Raw genomic sequence first — 23,111 nt, forward strand, 5'->3', positions numbered from 1 at the left:
CATTTTAAACTGTTTCTGTTACATAGTCATCAGGCCAACAGAAGAGTAACATAGCATAGTAAAAGCTATATATCACCCAGGATCTCTCACAATATACCATGTTTGTAACAAGGCATCATGACTCTGGTTAGCAGACTAAGCCTCAAATCAGTAGAGACAGCTCTTCCATTCTAAAAAGAAACACTGTAATTCTATCGCCAATGAGTTTTCAGAATGGCAGCAGCCACAAAGGTTTGAGTCAAGGGTAGGGTGGGAACACAGCCGTGTTTGACTTGTTCTTTAAGGTTCTAGCCCTTAAGCCTGGAAACAATACAGGCTCATCCCTTCCACCCATCTATAGATGACTTTTGTCCTAGTTACAGGTGACTTCTATCTTAGTTCAGAAATGGCAGGTACATACAGTGAATGTGAATGAGGCACAAATGGGAGTCACCCAGTTGTTTCATCACCAAGTAGACACCCTAACAAGTTGGCCTTCTTTCAAGTTAACTCCTATCTTGACTACCCCTCCATCCTTCTCTCCAACATGCATATACACACCTGACCCACTGCAGATCCCCAAATCCCTCTTCATGGAGTTTTATGTTCCTAAGGGTTGTTTTTACTGTAGGTCTCAGGAAAATGGAGATGGAGATCAGCAGTTAAAATGCACTTGGAAAAGACTCTGGGAAAGCAAAAAGGCCATGAAGAAACTTCCTTCCCAGCCAAGTCAAAGCAAGAGTTAAATACGTGTTTGAATCATGGGAAGAGCCGATAATAACAGGCCGGAAGTAGGTATAAGGGTACCCAGAGTTATGTCTTCATCCTATTTTGAGACATTTCCTTGGTGAGCTCGCAGCCCCTCCCAGCACTCTGTTCTTACAGGATGTTCCCAAAAGGTGGCCTCTAGCCAGGTCAAAAGCACAGAGTAACCAGGTGTCTAGCTGTTATATCCAATCTCTTGTTCTCTGTCCAGTAATCAAAGAGGCCAGATCTAAGATGCTGCCATCTTAGAAAATTAATCTCCTGGTCCAGATGTACATATTGAGCGTCTCTGAGCCCCGCATGCCATTTTAAGCCAGCATAATTTACAATTCCCAGAAATGCTTGAGAAGCAGTGTACACGCTTCTGATGCCAAGCCTGGCCGGGTTTACAGATTTTCATTTAGCAGGTGTCTGTTGCTAAATCAGTAGCAGCTGCTAATTGCTTTTTCTCCCTCAGACCCTCAGACAGAATGCAACATCTGCTGTTCTCTCACTTTGGGTTAAAATCAGATACCTTATCAGTTCTCCTTTGGGCTTCATTTTTATTAAAAAGCTCTCAGCTGATGCCTAGAACAGGCCATCTCAGTGCAAGAGGGATTTCCAAGGACAATACAACAACGTCAATCGGCTTCACATCCAGAGACTCCATGCCAGGCTGACTCACGGACAGCACTCCAGGCCCATGGGTAGTGGGAGCATGGAGCTTCACTCTGCGATCTCCCACCCTTTCAAATGCAATGATCTTTCCTACCATAAATAGCTTCCAGTATTGTCAGCCCCCATGCTCATATGCTCTTCTGTCTTCCAGGAAAAGAGAGAAATTTTCAATATCTGCGTCATACTACCATGGTGAACAGGAACCCCAGGGGAGGCAGGGAACCACACACAGCAGATAAGGACTTTATTCTAGATCTACTTCTCAATTTAAACTGTTGTTCTCTGGTAGGTTTTTTTTGGGTGGGAAGGGGGTCACTTTGTAAAAATTTCTATTACCATTTTCAAAAAGAATCCTTTTGCTCTGCTCTATGCATGACTGTTGATTATAAATCAAAATCAACCACAAAGGAACCTTAATGGAAGTTCATGTGTTTTGTCTTACTAATAACTTTGGGTAATCTTTATTGAACATTTACTACTGTGTGTGAGGCTTGCAATATAAATATATACCTTTTATTCTTTGCCTTACTGAACAATTAAGAATCATAAGATTTTCATCATTTTTACAAGCTAAGGCTGGCTATGAGAAAATATTGGTGCTAAAGAAGAAATCCCAGAACAGTAGCCTGATGATATCGAAAGTGTATGCTCTGCTGAAGAGATATTCCATGATATTACGAGATTATTATTGCTTGTGGTATGCTAATATGGATGCATCCTTATATTTTAGATATTTGATAAAATATTTTCAGCTAAAATTACATGCATTTAAAAAAATTCAGTGTTAGATTTTTGTTGGTTAAAGCTAGATTTGAGGAGAGTAAAGTATACTATTGAAACAACAAATGAGCCGAGCTGACAACTGTTGAAATCACGATATATGCTCAACAATACATCTTCTCTCCTTTTACAAATACTTTAAATTTTCTATAATAGAAATCTCCAAACAGAAAGTGATAAGGAAATGTTAAATACACATCATATATGTGTGTATTTTAAAAAGTATACCACAGAAATATATATATATGATTATATAACAATAGATAAATTTTTTCCTATTGTTTTTTGTTTTGTTTTGTTTATTTTTGAGGTAGGGTTTCTCTACATAACCTTGGCAGTCCTAGAACTCACTCTATCCACACCCAGACTAGCTTCAAACTCAGAGATCTTCCTGCCTCTGCCTCCCTAGTGTTGGATGAAAAGCATACAGCACCACACCTGGCTGAAACTTTTTAAATATTTGAGATATAAATATTCTTCACACCAACTTGATCATTATATACCATTACTACACATTATCAAATTACATTTCATCCCATACATCGATACAATTAGAATACTAAATAAAAAAAAAAACAGAGATAGACAATACTACACACAAACATCCATGTTTTTAATCTGTATAGCTTTCTAGGGCTTCCTGGCTTCACACATTTCTCTTCTTTCCTGGTTCAGTTCCTTGGACCTTAACTCATCCCACCACAAAGTCTTTTCCATTGGTTCCTAAGCAGTACTAGGATATGGAAGGGACTTCTATCCTCTTCATCTTTCTAAAGCCTTAGTTTGTACTCAAGTAACTTGGCTTTAGGTCCTAGATGTAAGGGACAGAGCATCCTACCCAGTACTCATACAACAGGGACACAGGGGCAACACTTGTCCAAAGTGCTAATGTAAGAGTAAGGATTTGCAGGCTATCCATCACTTGTAATTTGGAGATCTGTTTCCCAACATCTCATGAGTTCAAGGCTTAGTTAGCAGACTATGACTGTATTGGGAGGTTGTAGAATCTTTAGGAGGTGAGCTGAAAGTAGTGGTTCTCTTTGTAATGAGTTGTGACCTCTTTGGGAGATCGAAAGACTCTTTCACAGGGGTTGCATATCAGACATCCTGCTTATCAGATAGGTATATTATGATTCATAGCAGAAGCTAAATTACAATTATGAAGCAGCAATGAAAATAATTTTATGGTTGGTGGTCACCACAAAATAAAGTTCTGTATTAACGGGTCGTAGCAATAGGAAGGTTGAGAATCACTGGTCTAAAAGGAAGGAAGTTAGGTAATTAGAGGCCAGAATATGAAGAAAATATTAGCTTCTCTTCCCTTCTTTTCCTCCTCCTCTTTCTCTCCTTCACACACCCTCTTTTCTCTTCCCTCTCTCCTCTCCCCTCTCCCACCTTCCTAGCTGCCAAGCATTGAGCAAACTCTCCCACCTCCACACTCTGTCATCATGATGCTCTGCCTTGCCAGAGGCCTGAAAGCAAAAGAGCCAAACAACCATGAGAATTCACACTACTAAACTACTGATCCAAATGAACGCTTTTTGTAAGATGGTTATCTCACGGACTTCATCTCTGCCACAGAGACCTAACACAGATATCTAACACAGGGTTATGGTCCTTGTACGAAGCCTCAAAGACTTGTTTTTGCTGACTTCTTTCCTCCACTGTTTAATGTTAGCCCCCCTGTAAGCCAGATGAAGCCTTTACTGTGATGTCACTTGAAAAAGCACATCTCTACACTTGCAAAACTGTAAAAGAATTTTGTTTAACCATCCTGCCTATTGTACTTTTTTATGGCAGCCTAAGCTGACTCATACATCTTCTTAAAACACAGTAGCTATATAACAATCATTTGTTGACATCAACTGCATGCTAGTCCTGAGGTAACATTTTATTTCACCCTAAATACCTCATAGGAATATAGTATCCCAATATTGCACAAAAGCTATTAGTTTGGACTAATCCTTTACATATGCTTATATATCTCAGGTTTTTTCGTTATTGTATGTGCATTGGTGTTTTGCCTGCCATGTACATGAGAAGATGCCATTCCCCCTAGAGCTGGAGTTACAGATAGTTGTGAGCCACCATATAGGTGCTGGGAATTGAACCCAGGACCTCTGGAAGAACAATCAGTGCTCTTAACCATTGAGCCATCTCTCCAACTCCCTACAATATCAATTTTTTAACACAAAATCTTGGTATGCAGTCCAGGGTAGCCTCAAGCTCATGGTCCTCCTGCCTCTGTCTCCCAAGTGCCAAGATTCCAGCTGTGCAGCACTAGTTCACACAGGCTTCCACATGTTAATCTGAACACAGCATGCTCGCGATCCTGGAAGCATCATAATACCTCCCTTTCAAGGAAGTGACATTTTCTCACCTATTCCAAATTCAGCATTGACTAGCTTTCTCCATATTAAACATCATACTCCATTCACTGGCAATGTTTATTAAAAGAGGAATCTCTCAGTGTGATAGGGATACCTACAAACACTCCCCACTTAAGTTACTTACTGGTCCGAAGGACAGACTGGGTTCCCTTTAAGATGAGGAATGATATGAGGGTGCCTGCTTTTGCTACTTCTAGTTTAACAATGTTAGATTTAGGTACAAGTGAACAAGGAAAATAAGAAAATGTTTCCTGATTGGAAAGAGAGAAGTAGAACTATTTCTATTTACAGGTGACATAATTTTGTCATAGAAACTCTTCAGAAGCCCACAGATAAAAAGAAAATTAGGGGCAATAAGTGAGTTTTAAAAGGTGATACAAAAGCAGTATGAAAATTAAGCTGCATCTCTACAGAGTAGTGGTGAGTAATCTAAAATAAAGTCAAGGGGCTGGACAGATGGCTCAACAGTTAAGAGCAGTGACTGTTCTTCCAGAGGTCCTGAGTTCAATTCCCAGCAACCACATGGTGGCTCATAACCATCTGTAATGGGATCTGATGCCCTCTTTGTGTGTGTCTGAAGACAGTGACAGTGTACATGAAATAAATAAAATATGTGCCAGGTGGCGGTGGTGCTACTCCTAGCACTTGGGAGACAAAGGCAAGTGGATCTCTGTGTTCAGGGTCAGCTTGGTCTGTAGAGTGAGTTCCAGGACAGCCAGAGCTACACAGTGAAATCCTGTCTCGAAAACATAAATTCCATTTACTAAAAAGCTGGGCATGATAGTCCATGCCTTAATCCTAGCACTCAGGAGACAAGGGCAGGCAGATCTCTGTAGCTTCAAGACCTGTCTTGTCTATATAGCAAGTTCCAGGACAGCCGGGACTACATAGAGAAACCTTGTCTTGAAAAACAAACAAAAAGAATAAAACACACTAGGCAGTGGTGGCAGATGCCTTCAATCCCAGCACTTGGGAGGCAGAGGCAGGTGGATTTCTGAGTTCAAGGTCAGCCTGGTCTACAGTGTGAATTCCAGGACAGCCAGGGCTACACAGAGAAACCACGTCTCAAAAAAAAAAAAAAAAAAAAAGAATAAAACACATAGGAACAAATTTAACAAAGGAAACATATCCTACACTAAGTAACTAAAAATTAAATATCTGGATGCTTAGACAGCTTACATTTATGGGTTGCAGGTTTTAATATTGGTAAGATGCACAAATTTCTCTAACTAATCTACATTCAATACAATCTCTATCAAAACCTCTACTGGCTGCTTTGCAAAAATTACATGATAGAACAAGGGTCCCAGAAATGCCAAAACCATCTTGGAAAATACATATGTCCCAGCTTTTGAACTTTTCATCACCAAACACGGTGGTGTGAATTGGTAACCCAAGCACATGGAAGAGTCAAGAAAAACAAAATTTCTGGGCCAGTTGGGGCTACACAGAGGGACTGTCTCAAAAACAAAATAAAACAAAACAACATAATGCCTCCTACAATGCTCCAATGATTGTCACAGCAGAGGGCATGGACACCAGGCAAGATAGATAACCAGGACAGAACTGCGGATTGGGGAATAAAGCTGATCTTTCGTTTTGGCTGACTTCTTGACATGGATGTCAATGAGAAGGCAGTCATTTCAACAAATGACACCAAGACAATAAGAAGTCTGCATAGCTAAAAAAATTACTTTAGACTGACAACTCACACCATATTTTAAAATTCACTCAAAAATTATACATGCAAATGTAAGTGCTAACCTTATGAGGCTCTTAAATGTCCTCTCTTCATTACTTTAGTCAAAAATATGTTTCACATGAAAGTAAAAGCAACCAAACCAAATGGAAAGATATTAGTTTTTAAAAAAAAAAAATTTTAAAGTACACTTCAAAGAACAGCCAAATCAAAAACAAGTAGCCTCTTGAAATAAAAAAAAATGTACAGGTCAAAGGGCATAATGGACATAATCAAGAAAATGCATAGATACCAGATGTGATGGTAAACACATGATTGAAGCAGAAAGATGAGTTCACTGTCAATCTACACTGGCACTGGCATTCACTATCAGTCTACATGGCAATTCCAAGGCTACCCTAGGATACATAAGATCTTGGCTCAAAAATTTAGAAACCAAACAATCTAACAAAACACAACCAATAGGCTACAAGAAAATATTTCTATTCGTATGTCTACTATGGGTCTAATATTTAGGGAGAATTCTTAAAAATGATTAGTAAAAAGCAACTCAAAAATGGAAAGAAAATTGAAAATAACCCCAACAGCTTAAAAACAGCCAAGCAGTACCTGAAAAGGTATTCAACATCAGTTAGCTTATCAAGGAAAGCAAAGGCACAATGATATTCCACATCTCATCCTTAAGGCTCTAATAGAAAGGACAAGAACAATGCAAGGATGTGTACAGTGTGGAAATGACTCATTGTTGCTGAGGATATGAAGTGGTATGGCCACATTACAGTATAGTCTGGCAAGTTCCTCCCAGGCCTATAAAAGGCCATTACATTGTGATGCAGCAATACAACTCCAAAGTATATACCTAAAGAGACATACATTCTTAAACCAATATGCACAGCAATATCAGTCATACTAGCCAAAACCGACAAAAACAACACCAATGCCTGAATATCTATCTAACACATCACGTGTCCTGCAGAGGGATATTATATGCTCACAAATACGAAGTACTAACTCATGCTGCAGCATGGATGAACCTTTAAAACATCCTCAATGAAAACCTACCAAAAACCCAAAACATTATAGGATTTAATTTATATATGTCCAGGATAGGCAAACCCATAGAGATTGAAAGTTGATTACTAAATGCCAGAGTCTAGAGATGGGGAAACAGTGAATGGTACCAGGTACAGGGCTTGGTTTGGAGGATAGATGATGAAAAACATCTAAAATCAAACAGAATTGATGGCTGCATAACACTGAATATACTAAAAACCACTTAGCAGATGCTTTAAAAGAATGCATTTATTATGTGTAAGTTGTATCTCAATTAATTCCCTGTTCCAAAAATATTACCGAATGAGAATAGGAGGCCAAGAAGTCCTTTCCATGATACTCAACTTTCCAATGTCCTTCCTTTTCTACCTACTGTTCTTTTCTTATCCCTAATATTCTTTCCTCTACATCATATCTATGAGGTACAAAGAGCAGGTATCATTGGTGAAATAAAATGCTCTAAAGACCCAAGTTCCAGTCAGAGATAACATGGGACTAAAACAACACAAATGCCCTGGCTGCTCACTGGACTAGCCAGCGGTCATTGATGCACTGCTTTTTTTCTTTATGAGACAGGATCTCATGTACCCCAGGCTAACTCTGAACACATATCACAGCTCCAGATGACCACAAACATATGATCATCTTGAGCATCAGGTCTAAGGGCTTGTGTCACATTTTGCCATTGTTTCTTTCTTTCTTTTTATTGGAGTGCTGGAGATCAAAAGCAGGGCTTCATGTGTGCTAGGCAAACACTTGTCCAACTGAGCCACAGCCCAGCTTCTCCCTCGTACATTCTGAAAGCAGCTTTGGAAATCTGAACTGTGCAGTCAGGGTTGATACCCAGCAATCTGGAAAGAAAGTAACTTGGAAAATAATACTTTTATTCCACAAAGAAATATCTCTTAGCTAGGTGTGGTACTTAGTATATGGCTATTATCCCAGCACGTGAGAGATGGGATGGGAAAATGGATTCTAAGCTCATAATGAGTTTGAGATCAACCTAGGATATGTAAGATGCTATACCAACCCCATCCCTCCCCCAAAATCAACATTTAGAATAGGAGCTCAAGATGAAGAGCAAAGATATTGGAGAGGACTGTGTTCTATAGAGCCAAGGCAAGCCACCAAGAAGCTCAGAAGGCAAGCAGGCTCATATGTGTCTCCCACTGTGCCAGTCCCTGAATAGGCTTCTCAGCCTCTGGCTTGGCCTGTTGACCTACCAAATAGGTCTATTTTGTTTTAGAGAGAGGAAGGGAGAGGGGGAGAGATTGAAGTAGACAGAGAAAGAGACAGACAGACAGGCAGGCAGGCAGGCAGGAGTGGGCCTAATTTACCTTCAGGAGGCAAGAGAGTGGGGAGGGCTGCCCAGTTTCCTATTCAAACATACTGCCCCTGAGCCAAATACAAAAAAAATTAAATAAATAAATAAATAAATAATAAAATAAAATAAGGACAAGAATCCCTGCCAGGGAATTTTAATCTCACTCAGCAAGGCTAATTCAGAAACAAAGCCCCCTTCATGATGCTGAGCAACTCCAAGAGCTGAGGCCAAAGCTCTGCAGAATAACATCAAAAACGGCACACTAACAGGAGCCCCTCTCAACCATTTTGAGATAATATTAGCAATAGTAGTAGCCCCACCCCGTGGGGTGCTTCTCCATTGCTTCCTGTGGTGTAGGCTCAGTTAAGTGTGTGCCTCACGTGATCACGCAGAACAGCATAACTTACAGATAAGCTAATGGGGACTGCCTTATACAAGGTCATGTGGCTGTACACACCGGAACTGACTAGAAATCCACAGACAGGCTGGCTCCAAAGAGGGCACTTGTGACCTATTAACATCTACAGAGGCAAAAAGGCCCTTCTAGAACATGCAGCAAACAATATTAGCAGTCATTGCTGCCCCATAATTTCAGTTTGATTTGGGCATTGGTCTACATTTTCCTTTTCTCTGCACTGTACATATATTATGCTTATAGAAAAAAATCATATATCCAAGCCAGATTGTCCAAGCCTATAATCCTAGCTACTAAGAAGGCTGAAACAAAAGGGTCCTAAATTCAATCCTAACTGGTCTTCTGAGTAAAGTCCTATTACAAAATAAAAAAGAATAACAACAAAGAAACCAAGTTTTAGGATGTAGTTCAAAGGTTCATTACCTATTATGTGTATCCTTGTCAGAATAAATGAAATTTAATCTCTAACACAGCCACATATAACGCGCATGCACACACACACACACACACACACACACACACACACGCGCGACAATGTCCTCTTGCTTCTTCTTGTTTTTAATCTATGGGGGAAACTAACTATACATTGGTAGTGACTTTTATGTTTCACTGTATTGCGTGCATTTTTGGTAACAAAACTTTGTCTTTCATTATATTGGCAGAAATAAACAGGCTTTTAAGTGGCTGGAAAAAGAACTCTACCACCTCTCTTTCTTCAAATCCCAGATCCCAGGACACAAAAGAAACCCCTAGACTTTCTCTCAATATTATGGAAGATTTGATGATGGATTCTTTTTATCCTTTTCTTTTTAAACTTTTTCTTAATTATTTGAAAATTTTAGAGATGAATATGGTCATATCTAGCTCCAATCAATTTCTTCTGCCAGTCTCCAATGTCATGAGGTTTGTTTTGTTTGTTTGTTTGTTTGTTTGTTTTTTGTACTGGGGTTTAAACCTAGGTCCTCCCACATGGGAACCAGGCATTCTGTTTCTGAATCAACCTCTTCTTAATTTTTACCTTGAGACAGGGTCTCACTAAACGGCCCAGACTAGCCTTGGACTCAGAATATAAGCCAACAGACATTAAACGTGTGGCCCTCAGGCCTCAGCCTCACATAGGCCTGTATTCCCAGGCTCGAATAGTCAATCATTCTTATTTGTGGTATCTATGGTGTTTTAAACATAAGGTCCAGCAAGGATTAGGTGGAAAGCAAGAGACACTGTCCACCCTTACAGAGAATCCCCAGTCATTGAGCAGCTAATGGAAAGGAATTATGTGGGTGCCTAATAAGATTATTTACTGCCTGGTTTCAGGTTAAAGAAAAAGTACATTGGAAAATGGTTTATAATAAAATCACAAGTGGGCAAGAAACTTAATTTCAAATAATCTAGGAAACCAAAAAGACTATGAAAATCTTTATCCACAGGATATGAGCAAGAGAGACATGTGAAAGTACAGACACGTGAGCCTTTAATAGAATTTACTTCTGGGGTGACAGTACTGACAGCAGAGTAAAACAATTTCCCTTTTTTATAGTCTTCTGACTGGTTTTTAATAATCATTATTATACTTGTAACCCATATATAAGGACAGTTCCTAGAATTTGCCTAAACTTGGGAGTCCCGGTCCCTTTTCAAAGGACCCCATGTCTCACACACATTGCATTTATCTAATTCAACACACATCATCCTTTGTAGAAAGTGAAGTCACAATTTTGCCTCAGTCCATGTTTCAGTAATTCAAGACCTCTTTTGAAATCAAGCTTTTGATATTTTATGTACCCTCAAGAAACCGAAAGGGTATTCTGTCCCCAGCTCAAGTCTAAAATCCAAAGTATAACTTTTAAAAACAGCTCAATTTTGTTAGTCACATAAATAACTCTTCTAGGTCAATTAGCACATTTCAATGTGCCAATTAGCAGAGTGGGATTCTCAAGCCTATTTGCATTGATGACAGCAAAGCTGTCCCAGCAACCCACATGGGGACAAGGTATGCCAGCAGAAAAGCTGCATCCCAAGAACACTGAGACAATGTTTCTGAACGGTGGGGAGCAGTCCTAACTAGACAGAAGCACTACTCAGCAATTCTGTTGAGTCTGAGAGTGGGGAGAACTTCAAAAGAATCGCCCGGAGAGAAGAGGAACTGGGAAAAGCGGGGAGGGGTAGAGAAGGAACCAAAACCTAACAGATCAACAAAGATGCACAACAATGGGAAATTCTGATAATGAGATAATCATACACTGGAGACTTTGGGCCTTGGAGAAAAGGGAGCTGGATGAAAGGGATCATTACCATAATCTGAGTAGAAGACAGAAGTCTGCAAATACAGACACAAAATAGGCTAGTGTCTTCTACTGGGCAAAGAGTGTCTTAAGCTTGTTTTCTAAGGCCCAGTCTCTGCAGGTCAGAACACCTTGCTCTGAGAAGAAACTACCATGGGCCTTAAAGGACAAAAAGGAGAACAGGCAGAGAGGGCCGAGGGTGTGACATGAGCCCAGCGCCTGGCTTTAGAACTGGCCTTCTCACTCCCCACCAGGGCATGGAGCCAGGGTAGGTGGACCTTCAGACCTCAAAGCTTCCAAAGCCCTCTGGGTGGCCCCAGAATCAGGTCAAGGGTTTGGCCAGGCTTGGAAATGTAGGGATTTCCCTATTTCTTCAACAGTAGGAATTCTGCAGAAGGATGGCATACTGTGGACTTCAGTTTGTACTGGGCCAACTGCCCCAAGTTAGCCTGACATTTTGAAGCCTGAGGTCCAGGCAAGAGCTAGAGTGGAGAGCAAGTCAGATGGGGCTTGCCCTGAGTCCTGTATTCTCTGTCCATCCAGTGGAGAAGGTGAAGCCAGATCCTGAGGAATCCCAAGACATGAAAGCCCTATAGAAAGAAATAGATCAATTTGCCAAGATGCTAAAGCTGAAGAGGGTCACCTTGGGGGTACACTCAGGCTGATGTAGGTATCACCTTAGGTGTTGTCTTTGGAAAAGTTCAACCAGATCTGCCACTTGGAGGCTCTCCTGTAGCTCTGTTACAAGAGCAAGCTTCAGCTATGACTCCTGCTGGAGTTGAGGACTGAGAAAGTCAACAATGAGATCCTTCAGAAGAAGGACAAAGTGGAGACCCTGATGCAGGCCCACAAGAGAAATCAGAGGAGAGCCAAGAACCACATTTCAAAAAAGAACCCAGATAACATGTTCCTGTGGTGTCCAAAGCCTACCCTGTAGATGAGCATCATCCACAAGCAGCTTGAACTAGAGAAGGTTATAGCCTAATGTGGTTCTGTAATTGCCAGAAGAGCAAACAAGCGGACAAACTACTCCCAATGAGAGCAGTAGGAAGCTTCAGGGTCTCCTTTCCCAGGGAAGCCTCTATCCTTTCCTCTGCCCTCAGGGTCCAGATTTGGTGCTTCAATCTCTGAGTGCACTGACTTTACCACATTCTACTCTTAGATCTCTTCTTTTTTAATTTTTAATATTTTTATTACATATTTTCCTCAATTACATTTCCAATGCTATCCCAGAAGTCCCCCATAGCGCCCCCCACTTCCCTACCCACCCATTCCCATTCTTTTGGCCCTGGCATTCCCCTATATTGGGGCATATAAAGTTTGCAAGTCCAATGGGCCTCTCTTTCCATTGATGGCCGACTAGGCCATCTTTCGATACATATGCAGCTAGAGACAAGAGCTCCGGGGTTCTGGTTAGTACATCATGTTGTTCCAACAATAGGGTTGCAGATCCCTTTAGCTCCTTGGGTACTTTCTCTAGCTTCTCCATTGGGAGCCCTGTGATACATCCAATAGCTGACTGTGAACATCCACTCCTGTGTTTGCTAGGCCCCGGCATCGTCTCACAAGAGACAGCTATATTTGGGTCCTTTCAGCAAAATCTTGCTAGTGTATGCAATGGTGTCAGCGTTTAGAAGCTGCTTATGGGATGGATCCCTGGATACGGCAGTCTCTAAATGGTCCATCCTTTCATCACAGCTACGAACTTTGTCTCTGTAACTTCTTCCCTGGGTGTTTTGTTCCCAATTCTAAGAAGGGGCACAGTGTCCACACTTTGGTCTTCATTCTTCTTGAGTTTCATGTGTTTAGCAAATTGTATCTTATATCTTGGGTATCCTAATCTTATATCTTGGGATCTCTTTTTTAAAAGGGTATCCTAATCTTATATCTTGGGATCTCTTTTTTAAAAGGATGAAGCCTTTCCTGTCACTGCTCTGGTCTCTCCTATACATTCAAACTGAGGCATTAGCCATGCTCAGGGATGAGGGGGGCAGATGGAAGAAGGGGGGTTAGAGATAAAGAGAACCCGAAGGCTATAACACCACAGTTTTGGGATTAAGTTCATCTACTAATGAGGGGTTAAAAACAACAAAAGGTGAGGGACAGGAAGTGTTAGGGAAGGTAGTTGAAGGAACTATGAACTTCAGTGATGTCACTGGTCATGATCCAAACACTCAACATATGCTTCTTAAATAAAGAAGCCTGGGGCACCAGGAAGGAAGGAAGGAAGGAAGGAAGGAAGGAAGGAAGGAAGGAAGGAAGGAAGGAAGGAAGGAAGGAAGGGAGGGAGGGAAAGAGGAAGAAAGGGAAGGGGAGGAAGAGAAGAAATAAGGAAATCTCCCTACCAGAAGATAAAATCAAATTACACAAGCTTTGAGAACCTGACTAATCTAACCAGTGGTCCTATAAGGTGTTTCCTCTGTTTAAGTAGCAGAGGACATGCTACTGCAAACTTGAAGATGTTTCATCTTAAGCTGGATCCTAGCTATAAAGGGCACTTACTTATATAATTTGGTCCATTGGAATAGAGGTCCTTTTTTAGGCTGTCAACTTTGAAGAAAGAGACACCCATTGAACTGAAGGTGGAACATTTTCTAGCTGGTCTGCAAATCCTGGTGCCAATCAGCCAGAGGACAGAAGAGTTCATATGGAAATTCACTGATGACCTCAAATCGTTTAGCTGACTGTGGCAAGCAATTCCCTCTAACTCCCTCTCACCCTGTTTTTATGTATGCAAGTGTATGTATGTCGTGGGATGGGTGTACCACTAATTAGTTCTTTTTCTTGCTTCCTCATCATTGCTAATGAGGAAAAAAAGATTAAGAAGATAAAGGGCCAAGAAGGAAAGGCAAAAGAGAAGTCAAAGCTGCTTTGCCTGCCTAATTGGATCATCAGGTTTAATCACAAAGTTCTAGCCTTCCTGTGTCCTATTTGAAGTCAGGCCAAAGTTACTCAAGAGGTACCCCAAAATACATGAATGAGCCAGACCAATACCAATTGCAAAGATGGGTGCAGAAGGAGATTTGAGCTTTGTTCAGCTTTATTTTAGAAAAGGGGTGTAAAATTTACTAGGGTGGCTAGAATCCCTTCTTAAAAGAGCCCACAAAAAACTTTCAGCAACAGGTAAAGTGATACATAATCTTGATAAGCATTTGTTTAGAAAGCACTGTGTCTTGTAACAGATCCATGTTATGAAAAGGGGGAGGAAAGAAAGAGATGAGGAGAGAGAAACCGAGGAAGAAAAGAAGAAAAGGGGGAAAGGGTAGAGGAAAAAAACCAGGGAGATTCAAAAAAAATCCAAGGGTGTCAGAGAAGAAACAATGTTATCTATATAAGATAGTACAGGCATCATGGACCCCACCAGGTTCTTTGTAAACCCCCTTTATATGTCAAAGCTCTAATCCCTTATATCTTAGAACGTGAGTATATTTGGAGTCAGGGATTTAAAGAAGAGATTTAGGTGAAAGTTGGCTACTAGAATGAGCTGGGACCCAATGTGATGGATGTCTTCATAAAGAGTTGACCACACTAAGAAATCAGAACAATAGACATATGATGGCTGGCATCTTCATGCCAAGGAAAGTGGCCGAAAGAAGCCAGTCCTGCTAGCATCTTGACCTCGGAGGTGATAATTGAACTTAGCCTCAAAAGCTGTAAAGATTAACTAAATCCACTCAGGCAAAACAGGTACAGCAGCTCCTGGCACAAGAACAGACACTCACACAGGAGCTGCTGGGGTTGCTGTTCCTGTAGATAACAGGCTTAGGGAAACATCCGGAGACCTGGTGCGACACACTCAGTTGCTCTTAACAATGGTGTCTCAATGAGAACCTCACCTGTGGCTTCCGAAGCGCCCTCAGGTGTGTGACCAGGCCTCTTGGTGCTCTCATTCTCCTAGTTGTGCAATGGTAGGTAGTCTTAACTTCTGCCAAGAGCTCAAGATGCTACCAGGAAAAAAATGGTTCCTGACTTTTCCCTGGGGACAGATCTGCAAGTGGCAGGAGCTGGTTGGCCAGAGCTCTGGGCTGGCCACCTACAAACTCAGAATCCCCGGCACCCTTAATTTAGGGAATGATTTTCTGAGGGACCCTCATCTGCTGTACAGGTCCTGGGAGCTGAGAGAGCTGAGGAAAATGTATTTGGTAGCTCTCTGTCGCCCAGCCTCTCCTGGGAGCTGGAGTCAGGTGAGGAGAGAGATGGGGCCTAAGCTGTTCTTACCACAGGCAGAGGACAACTCGAGTTCCACATTCCTGAGCCATGGCCAGACAGGAGCAAAAGGGTACATACTCAAATTTATTTTTATAAAGTACAAATTTAGTGTGTTCATGTGGGTTAGCCATGGCATTCTATGATACATGATGCCCTCCGTTCTAAAGACCAAAGGAGGGGTGTCTTGTTGTGGTTGTTGAGTGCTGCGGAAAGAATCCAGGGTCTTGTATACCAGAGGAGCGTGTTCGCCCATTGAGCTACACCTGGAAGCCCAAGGCATGAGTTCTGATTCTAGAATATAACAGGTGAAGTCAGGAAAATTCTATTATGGGAGGGGAGGCATAGAAATGAGAGCAATAGTGCCTGTGATGTAAATTGTGCACACTCAAGCCATCTCACAGGGGAACACTGATCAGAACGAATGCTACCCATTAAATCAGAAACAGCACTGCCTGGCACCTCTCATTTCACACAAGCCCAAATGGTTCATAAGGAAGCTCCTTAGAGCAAAGAGTCTAGGTCATGTAAACTAGCTTTTAAGTTGATTCAGATACAATAAATCTGTGGTGAGGCCTGACCCCAACATTTCTAACAAGCAACACCCAGTTGATACTAATTTCAGGCCACACTTTACATTACACACTTAAAGTAACTAACTTTTGAGTGCCTAATGTATGGGTTCTATGGGAACAGTCCAAGGAGCACCACTTGAGTGTTGGTGTGCTACTGTCCTGCCAATTAGTTGTTCTAGGGGGTGGGACCCAGCATCTTCTTATTTGCCAGTTTCTTTGTTTCATAGCACCAGGGATAGGAACCAGGGCCTTGAATATGTTAGGCATATTCTAGTATTCAGCTAAAACCACAGCCCAGTTGGCTGATAATCGGGTGGGTCCAGAGCATAGTGAAAAGATCCCAAAATCATTGCTTTAGGTGGACTTTTCCCGTTTAATTTCTACTGCTATATTACGTAAATCTAGAGTAGCACAACTTACACTATTGAAGAACATCTGTGGAGAGGAAATGATTACATTCTTCAGAAGGGGCAGTGTGTGGCTTCATTTTAGGATTGAGAGGCTCAGACTCTGATCTAAAGTGCCACTTATAATTCAGGTGATATCCTGAATCAGTTTCTTCCTCTATGAAACAAGAGGCTATAATAACTACCCTATCTACCTACCTACCTCTCTCTCTCTCTCTCTCTCTCTCTCTCTCTCTCTCACACACACACACACACACACACACACACAGACCCCGTAAACTACAAAATTATATCCAAAAGAAGAGTTAATCTATAAAGTTCATCTAGGAGACAAATTTAAGTCACAAAAGCATAAAACCATACTACCCATCTTTATAGGTAATTTGTCCCTAGACTTTCAATAAATGACTCATTCATTTCTCAGAGCCCCACATGTAAGAGTCTAGACAATTTACTGTGCCTCAAGCCTTGTAGCTCCAGCTTCTCCTGAAGGTGGAGGAAGTGGCCTGCTCTGCCCTGTGGATTTGGGTGGATATAGAAAAAGTGTGCTTGCTCAAGAGGTTCCTTGGTAAAATAGACAAGTTCTGAAGCCCCCTAGCATCACCACTGTGCCCCTTAAAACATCTAGAAGTCTCAGCCTAAGGGTTTAGTCCTAGATCCATTTCTTTCCATCAAATCACTCCAATTTCTACATAAAGTTTGGGGGTTTAAATTTTTTTTTATTTATTTATTTATTTATTTATTTATTTATTTATTTATTTATTATGAGTACACTGTAGCTATCTTCAGACACACCAAAAGAGGGCATCAGATCCCATTAAAGATGGTTGTGAGCTACCATGTGGTTACTGGGATTTGAACTCAGGACCTGTGGAAGAATAGTCAGTGCTTTTAACCACTGAGCCATCTCTCCAGACCCTAAGTTTTGGTTCTTTGAGTTCTTTTTGTTGTTTGTTTATTTCATTTTAGGGCTGAATTTTAATAGACTGTAAGTTGGAATTCTTACATTTAAACAGAACCTTAAAATTATTGACTGGTTCATTGGTTCAAAGTAGTTTTAGGGAAAACTTAATCTGTAACAAAAACTTGGCATAAAATAAGAAGGCGCCCGTCAGTTTTTTGTTTGTTTGTTTGGTTTTGGTTTTTGGTTTTTGCAGAGCGTACAAAGGTTCCAGGTTGACAAGACCAAGAACGAAGGGCTCATTTACCCTTGCTGTAGCTGAAGTGTAACAAACTACTCCCGTAAGCCTCTGTTTACTCCAGGCGTGACTGTGTCAAATATCAGCATTAACATAGACATATTCAAATCACACACCTTTCAGGGCAACAAATAAGGAGAAACCTTGGCTAGGAAAGAAGTAATCAGATCCTGATTTAGATGTTGCATTGCTAGGAGTGACTACTTACCAGCCGGGTATTTACCACGGGGAACAGCAATGCCAGAAGAGCTCCATTCAACATGTGCATCTGTAACCTGGAGGAGAAAGAAGATCAACAGGTTATGATGGATGAGAAAATGTTTGAGCTAAGCCATGTGCGAGAAGTGACCCTTGGTGGAAAACAGCCCACATGCAAAGTAAATGAAAATAAGTATATACTTAGGTTTATTACCTGGAAGGCATACTGCCTCCACATTCCCCAAACACTGCCTGAACACACTTTGGTTACTACAGTTCACTGTATACGAAGCTCTGTTTCCTAAACATTTAAGTCAGCCCTAACCAATGACTCTAACTGCTGTAGCGTTTGAAAACAGGAAGTGAACACCAAAGTGCTCGCTATTCCTATAGAAGCCTGTTTATTAATTAGAATGGCTGCTTGTTTACAGAGGTACAGCCAGTCTTTCGGCCAAAGACCTGGACAAAAGAGGCTGGGATCTGTCTGTAAGGGTCGGTACCCTCAACTTGGCCTCTAGGAGGCAAGCTTCCAGGAACACCTGTGAGGAACTATCTAGAATAAGGTGAACTTGAGAATGCCTGTGATGGACTGTCAAAATTGGGCTAGCTGAGGTGAGGTGGAAAGGCCCACTGTGACTGTGAGCAGGACCAATCCGTATAGGCCCAGGATCCTAGCCTGTGGAAAATAGAGATGCAAAAGTATCAACTTACTGCTTCTTGCTTTTGGCTGTGGATGCAATCTGACCAGTTCTCTCACGGACCTGCCACCTTGACTTCCTTATACTGAGGGACTACACCATGGAACTGTGAGCCAAATAAACCCTTGCTCCCTTAAGTTCCTTTTGTCTGTGTATATTAGCACAGCGGGAGAAGGTAACAGGATCTGCAGTGTGATGCAGGCTGTTTCCCCCGCGTCTCAGCAATGCCTCTAGTAATTGCTGCTCAAGGTAGGGCAGGCAAACCCTCAGGCTTTCTCGGATTTATTTATTTATTATTTGGGGGGGGGGTTCGAGACAGGGTTTCTCTGTGTAGCCCTGGCTGTCCTGGAACTCACTTTGTAGACCAGGCTGGCCTTGAACTCAGAAATCCACCTGCCTCTGCCTCCCAAGTGCTGGGATTAAAGGCGTGCGCCACCACGCCCAGCTTCGGATTTATTTTATATATGAATTCTGGTAGCTTAAAAGCTAAGCCATGCTAGGACCTTAGCTTAGTGGCAGAGCACTTGATTAGCCCACACAATGCCCCAGGTTCCACCCCTAACGTTAGAGAAGAGGGGACAGAAAGGGAGGGAAGACAAGAGGAGCGCCAAGTAACCAAGCGTTGCCCACTTCCATTACCAGGCTCATTAAAATGCACATTACGAATCCTAAGTCAAGGACAACCAACCCAGGAACAAAGCCTTCTTGTGAGGACTCCGAGGAGGGATTTAAGCAGCTTTCTTCACCACTCCAGGCACACAGCTCTTACTTGAGAGAGGGGCAAAGAAAGAGTTGGTTCCCGATGAAGGAAGGTTGATTTGCTGGGTCAAGAACAACTGTCCCTGAACTGTGTCTCTCAGACACACAACAGTAAAGGCACTAGCCAAATAAGACACAGCAGAGTAAGATGTTAGATGACTTGAGTCTCAGTGTGTATGTGTCTCTCTCTCCCTCTGACACACACACACACACACACACGCTATGACAACAGAATATCTTAAAGAAGAATCCTACAAGGCATGTCCAACTTTGGCCCTTGAGTTCAATGTGCACCGGATAACTAAGAATGTGGCACAATAAAAAGTCATAAGCTGAAAATGGAATAATGAAAAGAAAAATTGATATCAAGAGCCAAAAAAAGTCCATATAAAGGCCAGCCTTGTTTGGAGTTCCCAAAATTCAGCTATACAAAGTGTGTGGGCAGAGGGTAAAGAACAAATTCTTATATGTAATACATAGAAAGAACTTGTATAAATAATACAAAAATATTGAAGATGTGAAAACCACTGGGCTTAGTATTTAAATATACCCTCTAATTCAACCCTCCTAGGTTTTTGTTTTGGTTTGGTTTTCCCAGACAACGCCTTACAATATAGTTCTGGCTGTCTTACTATGTAGACTAGGCTAGCTTTGAAAGCATAAAGATCCACCTGCCTCTTCCTCTCAAGTGTTGGAATTAAAGGTGTACACCACCATGCCCTGTTTACCATGTTTTTTATTATAATGGTCATCATCTTCATTTCATACCTGAGAAAACCAAAACTTCAAATAACTGACAACTCGCCCAATATCACATGGGTCAGTCAAGATTCCAACCTACATTTTTGCCACTGTACTCGTCTTCACTCATGGCATGAGTATTACCTACGTCCTGTATCATTGCTTCATTAGTTGCTATTTGGATTATAGTCACGAAGGACTGAGTTTTTAAAATATTTTAATTATTTATGTATGTGTATATGCAGCCCTGATTTCTACAAACACACACACACACTCTCCATTATGTTTCTGACTAGGGAATGTATGCCCCTTTAGAGGATCGGACTTCGAAACACAGGGCTCAGTTGTGGGCAAGTCTTTGTACTGGAACATAACCAGTCCAAAGCTGTTTCCTCTATGTATGCTCCTCCACCTTAGCCATTTGAGGACCAGGTGCCATGCAAATAAAATCTACCCCTACAGTTAGAGCTTACAGAAAGGATTCAAACTAGTCAATCATGAACCCTTTACCCAGCCCTGCCTTATCTTCCCTTCCCAAAGACAACTGGCCTAAACATTCCCTTTGCCTCTGCCTTCTTCTTGACTGCTTCATCTTCACATTTTTTCCATGTGACTCTACTTGGAATACTAGATCCTTTAAATAAATTACTTTGTTCTCTTCAGCTTCTTTTCTAGCTACACCTGGTAGAAAATACAAAACAGTAATTGCTATCTCTATACCCTTTCTGAATAGTCTTGTCTGTCACACTCCTACCTACAAGAACTGCAATCTGAAAACCCTTTTTATTATATTGTATATATTTTTTACATTTGTATGTTCCCACAAACTATATACCGTGTTGTTTTATGCTTTGGTTATTTATGTAGAATGACAAATATTGTATGATAATAGTTCTTGCAAGTTACATTTTTATTCAACACAGCTTACTCTAATTATGGCTGTCCATACATGCAGATCCACCTCATCTGCATGTGGCCTTTTGAGAAAAACAAAATGTGTTGCTGGCTGTATCAGACTGAGTGGTTTCCCATGATATGTGTATGCCATTTTTTTTAAATTAAGGACACTTAAATTGGTTCTATATTTTTTGGTTCACAGGATATTTTTCCATTATCATATTCAAAAATACAAATTTCTTGTTTTCCCATTGATCACATATGTTGAGATTTACTTTCTACAATTTGTATTACAGATAAAATAGACCTATTTCTATTGTAAGAGACTCCAGGGACCTTCTACACTGGCCTTCTGTTTCACTAAGCTCAGCATCTGAGGGCACACCATTTTGGTCAGCTATGTTAGGTCCCACAGTACATGCCTATCATATAGTGAGGAATGCTACATTGATCTGTATGTTAGGATTCACATCAAAAAGCATAACAAATGCTAAATATCAGTCAGGACTTGCACGTGTTCATTCTGTTATGGTAAACTTCTTTGAAAGTTTCAAAATTTTTCAGAATGAAATTTGGAACATAAAAAAAAAAGCCACACATGAAGATTTTTTAAAAGGTTGATAGGTACAGGAGAAAAGTTTAGGTGGCTTTTCCTGTGGGTACAAAGACCATTCCCCTGCTTGCAGCCAGTGGGTTCCCCACTACCTTATTCTGAACCAAATGGGGGGATATCTAAGTGCAAAGGTTCCAGAACATTTCCCCCTCTTATGAAATTGACATAAGCTTCCATCTGGAAAATGTTCAAACTTACTCTTTTAGTAAAAAGGCTCCTTAGCTGAAAGTAATTTCCATTCTGAAATTGTACTTATCTAAATGAAAGCAATTTTCATTCTCAAAGTCTAAAGTGAGGTGGTGGAGGCTAAAGACAAGGATAATGCTATGTATTATCAGTAACACTTCTTCAGTACTTAGTCCATGCTAAAAGGCTTTTAGAGGTCAGCTCTAATTGTTTCCAGCATTCAAGGAGTGAGTCACATTAATACATTCTTCACAAATGAAGGAACGGAAGCTGAGGCTTTCATCTTCATTCAGGATCAAAAAGCAAAGACCAGAAGCACACATACAGTCCTGGTCATGAAAGGTCACTGCATTACCCAAGACTCCTTCACTATCTACCTAGCCAAGAAGATAAATGCTGAATTAACAGGATGCTGTGTAGACACTCATTATATTAACTATACTCTATTATGATACATTATTTATCCAAATAATAGATAGTTATATGGCCATTAGAAATAATTTCTAGAGAAGCTTTAATAAGATAGGGAAACAACTATAGTATATTTACTAAAATATAGAACTAATTGTGGTTACTAACATTTGTTTTGTTTTCCTTGTTTGTTTGTTTGTTTGTTTGTGACAGGGCTAGTTTTGAACTTGCTATATAACCTGATCTCCCTGATTTCACCTCCTGGGTTGGTGTTCTAGGCATGTACCACCACGTCTAGTCTATTAGCTTTTAAAACATTACAAAGCATACAGAGAATAATCATGATTTTTGAGTGGATGCATGACAAAAACTGGAAGAAAATTATATCATCCTACTAACAGGAATTATCTGTCACTCTTACAATTTTATTTATTTATGAAATGTTAAAATTTTCTATACAATAAGAACACACTACTTTTCTAAAAAAAAAAAAAAGGAACATCTCCACTTTTTCATTCTTTCAACACACTTTACCCAAATCTTATTAATCTGTATTGTCCTTTTTTCAAATACATAACAGAAAAGAGTCCACACTTTGCTTTCACAATATGGGATAAGTTTTCTAAGTGATAGCCTTTTCTTTTCCTAAATATGATGCATACCCATCATCTTTTGTGTTTTAAAGCATAGCTACACAGAAGAAAGAAAAAGAAGAAAAAGAAACAATCTCTAAGCACAAAGAACTTGCCAGAAGACAACACTGAAAATGCATATGTGGAGAAGAAAATAGTTTATGTTGTGGACAAGGGAGGGGAAAAGAGTCTTATAATCAACTGGAAAGGTCTCTCACGCCTCAAAACATTAAGGAAAGAATGTA

The 23,111-nt window shown here is 40.7% G+C and overlaps 1 protein-coding gene across 3 annotated transcripts in view; it reads right to left on the reverse strand.

Annotated features, from left to right (window-relative positions):
* The window catches only part of Tmem164 (transmembrane protein 164), a 149,083-nt gene that overhangs the window by 49,812 nt on the left and 76,160 nt on the right, over positions 1-23,111 (reverse strand). For all 3 annotated transcript variants that reach the window (XM_029472998.2, XM_021153532.3, XM_021153531.3), the window contains one exon: positions 17,940-18,006. In XM_029472998.2, the coding sequence (XP_029328858.1) occupies positions 17,940-17,999 (60 nt within the window). In that variant the 5' untranslated portion in view covers positions 18,000-18,006. The remainder of the gene's footprint in view (positions 1-17,939; positions 18,007-23,111) is intronic.

This window comes from Mus caroli, unplaced genomic scaffold, assembly GCF_978045245.1.
Source record: "Mus caroli unplaced genomic scaffold, Mus_caroli_1 scaffold_5, whole genome shotgun sequence".
NCBI lineage: Eukaryota > Metazoa > Chordata > Mammalia > Rodentia > Muridae > Mus > Mus caroli.